The 9,415-nt window shown below is 36.2% G+C and overlaps 2 protein-coding genes across 2 annotated transcripts in view; both read left to right on the top strand.

Moving 5' to 3' along the window:
- Positions 1-9,415, top strand: part of LOC107486317 (receptor-like protein 6) — a 77,265-nt gene that overhangs the window by 31,545 nt on the left and 36,305 nt on the right. The window lies entirely within an intron of this gene.
- LOC110280305 (receptor-like protein 9DC3) lies at positions 737-2,299 on the top strand. Its single transcript, XM_052261021.1, is given in 3 exon segments — positions 737-1,418; positions 1,420-1,634; positions 1,637-2,299. Coding segments are annotated over 3 exon segments (1,434 nt in total). The 5' UTR covers positions 737-747; the 3' UTR covers positions 2,185-2,299.

Below are 9,415 nucleotides of genomic sequence, written 5' to 3'. Positions count from 1 at the left end.
CAAGTGGGTCAGCTGAGCAAGAAAATTACTGAACTCCCTCCTAGTACTCTTCCAAGCAATACAGAAGAAAATCCAAAAGGAGAGTGCAAGGCCATTAACATGGCCGAATTTGAAGAGGAAGGAGAGGCAGTGAACGCCACTGAGGAAGACCTCAATGGGCGTGCACTGACCTCCAATGAGTTCCCTAATGAGGAACCATGGGAATCTGAGGCTCAAAATGAGACCATAGAGATTCCATTGGACTTACTTCTGCCTTTCATGAGCTCTGATGAGTATTCCTCCTCTGAAGAGGATGAGTATGTCACTGAAGAGCAAGTTGCTAAATACCTTGGAGCAATCATGAAGCTAAATGACAAGTTATTTGGAAATGAGACTTGGGAGAATGAACCTCCTTTGCTCACCAAAGAACTGGATGACTTGTCTAGGCAGAAATTACCTCAAAAGAGACAAGTTATCTGAAGCTCTCACCAATGATATACATAAGTATCTCTATCTTTATCTTTATGTTTTATTCATCATCTATACCCATTTGAGTCTGCCTGACTAAGATTTACAAGGTGACCATAGCTTGCTTCATACCAACAATCTCCGTGGGATCGACCCTTACTCGCGTAAGGTTTATTACTTGGACGACCCAGTGCACTTGCTAGTTAGTTGTGCGAAGTTGTAGTGATCACAATTTCGTGCACCAATCTTACAGTTCTTAATCTAGCTCGTAATATGTTGGAAGGACAGATCGACCTTGACATGCTTTCAAAGCTCAAAAAGCTGACTGCACTTGGTTTTGGAGGAGGCAATAAATTGTTTTTTCTTGAAGGGAAGAACACTTCGAATGTAACCATTCCTTCTCAAATTCAATATTTAGAATTAAGTTCATGCAATTTGGTTCATTTTCCCAATTTTATACAACACTTGCATGAGTTGACTGATCTTTTCATATCAAGCAATAGCATAAAGACAATACCCAGTTGGATATGGAATAAAACAACTCTTGAGAGGTTGGAGATTTTCAACAATCTATTGATAGGAGAAATATCCCCCTTGATATGCAATCTGCAATCTCTTGTGCATCTTGATTTATCTTCCAACAATTTAATTGGCATGATTCCATCATGTTTGGGAAGTTTTAGCCAAGTTCTTCGCTTTTTGAAGCTTGCAGGAAACAAATTGATTGGCAATATTCCTCAAACTTATTCTAAAAGAAATGCCCTTCAGTTCATTGACTTTAGCTCTAACAAGTTGTCTGGTCAATTACCAAGATCATTAGTCAACTGTAGAAAGCTAGAGCTTCTTGATGTGAGCCATAACCATTTGAATGATTCATTTCCTTTTTGGTTACAATCTCTTCCTGAATTGAAGGTTATTTCTTTACGTAACAATAAATTTCATGGAGCTATTAAGTGCCCATCAAATTGTACATTTTTTGAAACTTCACATCATTGATCTTTCTCAGAATGATTTTTCTGGAAATTTGTCATCAGAAGTAATCAAGAATTTCAAATCAATGACACTTTCTAACACAAGTGGTCCAGCACATTTCAAAGACGACATTTATTATTTGCAATATTCTTGGATTGATATTGATTGGTTTTTATTTTCAATGTCCAACAAAGGAGTTGTCATGAATTATCATGGGGTCAATACTTTCATCACATCGTAGCCATTGATCTTTCTTGTAACAAAATTTCTAGTGAGATTCCAGATACCATGGGAAGTTTGAATGGTCTTGTTATGCTCAACTTGTCCAATAACATGTTTACTGGCAGCATCCCATCTTCCTTTGGAAAGCTTTCAAATCTTGAAGTGTTGGACCTTTCTCTCAATAACTTGTCAGGGAATATTCCTCAACAACTCACAGGGCTAACCTTCTTGGATTTCTTCAATGTGTCTTTCAACAATCTCTGGGGTCCAATCCCAGAAAATGACCAACTTTCAACATTTGATGAGAATTCATTTAAGGGAAACAAATATTTGTGTGGGATTCGGTTGTTGAAGAAATGCAAAGATCATTCTACACCTCCACTACCAACATCTGATGGTAATCAAGACTCTGAATCGGGATCTTTCTTTAAATCTAATTGGATGGTAATTCTAATTGGATATGGGGGTGGCCTTGTTGCTGGGTTAGCATTGGGAAATGCTTTTGCTGGAGATGTTTTTAGGTTGCTGAAAAGGATCTTTTAAATCACAAGTTTAGATTTTGTTATTTTCATGTGTGTAATGTTAGATCATTTTCATTTTGTGTTTTCATTTGAAGTTGTGTTTATCTCATGTAAGAGTGGGTCATGTGTAATTCCAAATAAAGTAGATAAAGTAAAAAGATAAATATAGTGTGTTATATATCTATTTTTCTTTTTCTATTTTAAAATAAGAAAAGTCATACATTGTGTTTTTCTGCATACAATAGTCCATTTCCATGCAAATAATTCATTTCTGTTTGTATACTCAATCTTTTGATTATGCCCATGAAAGATAGGATAAGTAAAGCAAAGCAATTTTTTCAAAAAAATCATCAATTTGAATCTAATTATAAGTAGGATCAATTAAGCGAACAATAATAACAAAAATGATATTTTCTTAAAAAAACTAAATTACAGCCAGCATTATATTATAGAGAAAGAAAAAAGAAAAAAGCTAATATAGAAATACAGAAAACTAAGAAATTTTTTTATGGGAAAATATACTAACAAAAATATAGAAAGAAGAAGAACTGAAGAAGCAATGATGATCAATCTCTCTCTTCTTCATAGTAAGAGCACTGATCTTTATTTTTCTCAAGAAATGAAATTACAAAAACCCCTCATAAATAAGGACAATAATCTCTATCAAAGCAAGCACAGAGCAACCTGTCAAGTGTACAGAACCATAGTCTCAGACTCATGAAAAATAGAGAGCGGTTACTAATAAGTATGGGAAGTTACCATATTGTGTAGAGAAGTAACTGCAACGATGCAAAGGTCTACATAGTATACATAACATGTTTTTTGGGTTATTTAACTGAAGTTATGTAACATGGAAAAGGAAGTTTGGATCAGATGATTCTTAACTTTTAAGAAAGCACAATTAACAATGTTTAATCTGTTTTATATATGTTAATGATAACAACAAAATAGGATCTTGTTAACGGTGAATTACTGTATATTCATATACTTTTGTGAACGATGATTTTTCTTTAATTTTAGCAATCTATTTTTAATATATAAAAGTAGGTACATAGGTTTACTCACATTGTTTCTAAGTTATTTCTCTTCTTCTACTAATGCCATATCAGCTTACTTGGCAAAATTTTAGAATCCACCACTCAAATCTTGCCAAATCAACTTTTATTTTCACATAAAAAAACACAAAAAACACAATAAAAACCAACAAATTAACTTTTTTCAAATCAATTCTTATTTCTAAAACAACAAAATCACAAATTAACATTTACCCCAACAAAAAGCTCTCAAAACCAAAGAGTTTATTACCTTTCTCAAGCCCTCACCCTCTTAGCACGTACCAAGATCCTATTTCCTCCATCCTCTTCCGGTCCCATCCTATTTCCTCTATCCTCTTCCGGTCCATGAGCCATTGTTTTTTCCTCAAAACAAATTGTACATCGCGATGTCCATCTCCGGCGGAGCCGCATTGCATAAATTGCAGAAATCAGGGCAAACTCCATTCCTCCTCTTGTGGTTTCCCTGCCAGAGCTCAATTCTGGGTTTCAGACCAACGTCACCATTCGGCGCCGCCAACGTAGGAAATTTGTCCAGGTATCTTCCTAAAGATTTTCAACTTTGCCGTTTACTCTTCTCATTGTTCAACATCATTTTCAATAGCCCTATTTATTTGTTATAAATAATAACATTTTAATTGTGAACTCATTGCAAGTAGCACCAGTTTATGTATTCTTCTTTTGTAAACGGTTCTGTCCAACAGTCACAACCAAAATTAATGTGCATTTAAAATTATTGCTCCCTATATACTATTGATGGTTTCAGTGGCTAAGAGAAGGGGGGGTTGAATCTTAGCCCCCTTTTTGCTTGCTGACACTTGCTGGACTGGACTTAGAAGAAACTTTTCTGTTTTTAGCTCGTCCCTAGCCACGAGACATTTTCATTTTGTCTCGTCACTTGACACGAGACATTTTTTATTTTTCATCTGAACAGTAAAAACAGAATTGAAGTAGGAAGAGAGAGAAGATAACACCCAGATATATCCTGGTTCAGCTGCTAAGTGCAGTGTAGCCTACATCCAGTCTCCATCACAACAATGATGGAATTTCACTATAATCATCCAGATTACAACTTGTAAAGTGCTAACCCAACTTACAAGGGGATTCTCACAAAATCATGAAACACAACACAGATGTACAAAGGAACTCTAAGACATCTATGGCTTTTTCTTTTAATTTTGCACTCTCTACCTTTTTTCGCTCTATGGCTTTTTCATACAAACCTCACTGTATGCCTTTTTCCATGAGACTCAAGACATGACAAAATTAAACAGAAAAATACTAAACAGAAAACATTGAAGGAGAAGAAGAACTGCTAGCTTAGGTAGCTCTGAGAACTCTGTGCCTTGCACTCTCAAACCTTACTCCTTGCTTCAAACCATGACTGTTCACCTCTTTTATAGAGAAGTGAAGCCTTCACAGTTGAAACACAAACCCGAGCTCAGCTTCTTTTCCTTCACAACAAAACCGGTTCGGCCACAAAGAGAGAAGAGGTAACTCATGCAAAAACCAACATGCAAATACCTCTAGTCCTTCCTTGGTCATCACTCTTCATCAATCCGAGCGCTCCATCCTTGGCTTCCTCTCCAAGATGGATTTCTGGCCCTTGATGCTTCATGATGATGATGACTTCATCTGCTTCAATCTCTGCCTCAACCATCACTTCGCCACTCTAGCTACTTCCTGTGGTGGTTGAGCAGAATCAAAGACAAGCCATGCCTCCAAGATCTTCCTTGCTGGCCGAATCTTTACCTTCCTTTTTGAGCATGAAAAGCTCAAGATAACCTCACCAAATCTAACCACATTTAGTAAGTATCTTAGCTACAACTCATTTTTATTTTAGTATGTTTTCTTGCCATCATTAGCTTGATGGTCTTGATGCATGCTTTCATTTCCTTTCGGTAGCTCCAAGTAGCTTCCATGGCTTCCTGGTTAATGACCGAAGAAAGAAGAAGAAAGAGATGAGAGAGAAGAGAATATCTGAAGTAAAAGCAATTCTAAGTGGTTAAACAAATTAAAAAAAAGTTTTCTTTTACTTCCCTTGCATAAGGTAGCGTGCAGCACTTATGACAATCAATCAATTCAGCTGCAAATTTCTCTCTCATGTTTCCTAAAAGCATTTGCTTTCCTGGTAAGTTTGGTTTCGGATCAAGCATAGGAAGCTTTCATCAAAAATAAATATGGGCTCAGTTGCAATAACATTTTGTTTTCCGGCCCAATTAAAAACCTGCATCACAAAATTATCAATTAACATATGATTAATGAAGATTGAACTAATAATTTTGCAATTAAATATTTTAATAATGTTTGTTCATCACAAATATTAATTTGGAGTTTTCCAAACTCATCAATCTCCCCCTTGATGACAAACATTATTAAAATTGAAATGGAAAGAAATTTAAAGATTGAGTACGAGTACTCCCTTTGAGGATTGAATTTCTCCCCCTTTCAAATTATCACATGGCTCCCCCTTGATGTATGCTATTTTACCAAGGGAAGCACTAAACCTGTGATATTTAAATCAAGCTACAAGTAACAATGTTATTCAACATATTAATTTTGAAATGTTGAATGCTTGATTTATGAGCAGTTTTAAATTGATAATCAAAACTCATTTGATATCATAAACTGATTTTCTGCTCAATTTCAAAATATCCAAACATTTTCCTGTTTAATATATCAGAGCAAAACAACATGATGGAAAATATTTGCAGAACAAAATAAGGCAGTTTTTGATACTTTATACAATTTAAAGGAACTGCCAAAAATAAATTTTCAATCCAACAAGTTTATCAATGATGAATCAACAGCCAGGCATCAAAATAAATTAAACATCATTATAAACCAAATGCCAAATAAACTGATCATGATGAATGAATCAGAAGCCAAATGCAGTTCAATCAGCGATGATCATAGTAAAACAAATGCAATAACAACATGCATTTTTTTTAACAAGGGTGATTATGAATTTTCAATTTGAAAATTTCAACCCTGTTCTCATCCCCTGTTTTTATTTGTTCCAATTTCAATTTTGGAACCTAAATTTCCTCCCCCTTTTGTCATCAAAGGGGCACCTGCACAAAACATGATTAACATAGCAAAATATTCAAGATAAAGTAGCAAAAGTATATCACAGTATCCTAGAGATTATCCTAGAGCAGTGAGTATCAAGTCATGCTCTTACAAAAAACAGATTGAGTCTAATGAAGCCAATATCAAATAAAAGAAAACAGTCATTAATCATCAGACAAATTGAGATCAGAGTCTGCAACATCTTCTTCACTGCCAGCTCCCAGATCTTTTTTCAAGTTTTCCAGCATCATACCCACTCTTTCTTTACATCTCCCCCAAGCTCGTTTATTTTCATAGGCTAGCTTTCGAGCAGCCCTATGAAATTGAATCATGAGTGTAGACATATTAGAGAATTCGGTGAGGATTTCCCTTGTTAACTCGGTTGCTTTGGAGGATTCAAACTGACTTTCAAGGTCGTTGTCCATTGGCATTGATTTCTTACTCTTTGTTCCTTTGACAGCACCACCGCCTTTGATCATAGAGAATTTGTTCTCCACAGTTTCATTTGTTAAATCTACTTTATAGTACTCAAAAATACACGTGAAAAACATTCCATAAGGTAAATTAGCCTTTTTGGTACTTCTTACAAACTCCCACATATATCTAATCATGAGATAAGCAAATGAAATAGGAGAAGAAGTAACAAGGGCAAAAATTATTAAAGAATCAGATACGGTTACCCTATTGTGAGAACCACTTTGTGGAGTTAAAATGTGGATAGTGATGCGATGCAGCAATGAATTGGTTGGTCCAAGAGCTTTGTGAGTAGGAACAGTGCCATCTAATCCAGACATGTTTGCACAGATATGAGAGAGAACTTGTTTGTAAGTAAGCCCAACATGATCATCCCATTTGTCACTCATGTATACCCTCGGTCCTTCATCAGTGTAGCCAAGAGCAACACTGATGGTTTCAGTATTCAGAGAGAGATGCACACGTTTCACATAGGAGTGAAGACTACCATCAATCAGTCTGAGATTCGCATAAAATTGCCTAACCAATTTTGGATATACCATTTTGTGAGTGTGGAGCAGTGGAGACCATTTGATGTTGTCAAACAGAGGTTACAAGATAATTCCTTTGGCTGCCAGTTGATCAAGATTCACCAAGTATGAGGGACAGATATGCCTCTTTTCCAAAACTTCTTGATGAAATTCAAAGAATGCACAAGTCAAGAATCTGGATGGATCATAGTGAGAGTGTGGCTTGTGAAACTTGTTCTTGAATTCCAGTGACTCAAGATTTGCTGGTTCCCTGGTTTCATGCAACATGAAACCTTTGGGCTTCTGAGAACTTCTTCCTGATGTGTGTGGTGTAGCCTTCTTTGGTGAACGTGGTGGTGGGGAAGGAACGGGTGAGGTTTGAGATGATTCTTCTTCAACACTGGGCTCCTTGTTTTTGCCACGGCCAGAACTCTTGTGAGCAATCTTCTTTCTCATGGTGGGTGTTTGTTTGGCAGATTGAGAGGGAGAGGAAGAAGATGTAGAGTGAATGTGAATATGTGTGTGTGTTTGTGGAGTGAACGGTTTTTGAGAGAGACTGATTCTTCCACTTTTTCTTGATGCAGTTTTCTTTTTCATTATGTGAAGAAAGATAATGGGGGTGGAAGAAGAAGGGTTGGCCGAAGGTGGAGAGTGGAGAGAGGTTAAGGAAACAATAAATGTTGATTGGAGAGAGATAATGGGGGTGGTTAATAGTCATCATGCGCGGTTATTAACCAGAGCGGTTTCCCAAGGATTTGAAAAGAAGGTTCCTTGAATCAAGGGATTAGTTGAAAAAAGAAGGATTTGATTTGACATTATCCCTCTTTCAACTAGATATGATAGGACAACTTTGAGATTTGATTTCAAAAAAAATGAATAACTAACAAAACAGTCAGAGATGGGTCAAAGGGATTTTGTGGGGCCCATTGGAATTTGTTTCTGCGCAGTCTCCCCCTTAAGCATAGCTCTCCCATCATGCATTTATTTTTATCTCGTCCATTCCTGCGAGATAAAATTGAATAGAATCAGAAATTCACAAATTTTCAACATGATTTAAATCAATCATTCCCAAGCTTTTCCTTAACAAACAGAATCTATCTTCACAGAGGGGTTTTGTAAAAATATCAGCAAGTTGTTCTTCAGATTTTATAAATTGAATATCAATAGTAACCTTTTGCACATGTTCTCTAATAAAATGATATTTGATTTCAATGTGCTTTGTTTTTGAGTGCAGAACAGGATTTTTGGAAATATTTATTGCACTCATATTGTCACAAAATAAGGGTATGCTATTGATTTTTAATTTGTAATCTTCCAATTGAGTTTTTAACCAAATTAATTGTGAACAACAAGTAGATGCGGATATATATTCAGCTTCAGCTGTGGATAGAGCCACTGTGGCTTGTTTCTTGCTTGACCACATGTTGAGTGAGCTTCCAAGGAAGCAACACATGCCCGAGGTGCTCCTTCTATCCACTCGATCTCCCGCATAATCTGCATCACAAAACCCTACTGCACAAAAATCATCAGATTTTGGATACACAAGCCATAATCACATGTTCCCTTAATGTATCTAATGATGCGTTTAACAGCCGAAAGATGAGACTCTTTTGGATGAGATTGAAATCTTGAACATAGATTCTTTTGGGTGAGATTGAAATCTTGAACATACACCCACACTTTGAACAATATCCGGTCTAGAGGATGTGAGATACATTAATGAACCAATCATTCCTCTATACCGTGTCTCATCCACATCTAGGCCATCATCATCTTTTTCAAATTTAGTGTTAGGATGCATTGGAGTTCCCATTGGTTTGGAATTCTCTAAGCCAAATTTCTTTATCAATTCTTTTGCATACTTGCCTTGGTGAATAAAGGTACCACTAGAAGTTTGTTTAATTTGGAGACCAAGAAAGAACGTTAGCTCTCCCATTAAACTCATTTCAAACTCACTAGTCATGAGTTTTCCAAACTCTTCACACAAGGACTCATTGGCTGATCCAAACACAATATCATCCACATAATCTTGAACAAGAAGGATGTCATCATTAGAAACTTTAACAAACAAAGTAGTGTCGGTGGTTCCCCTTTGAAAATGATTTTCTAATAGGAAGGCACTAAGCCTTTCATACCAAGCTCTAGG

The sequence above is a fragment of the Arachis duranensis genome, chromosome 4 (genome assembly GCF_000817695.3).
Source record: "Arachis duranensis cultivar V14167 chromosome 4, aradu.V14167.gnm2.J7QH, whole genome shotgun sequence".
NCBI classification, from domain to species: Eukaryota; Viridiplantae; Streptophyta; class Magnoliopsida; order Fabales; family Fabaceae; genus Arachis; species Arachis duranensis.
This window is presented reverse-complemented; position numbering and strand designations above follow the sequence as displayed.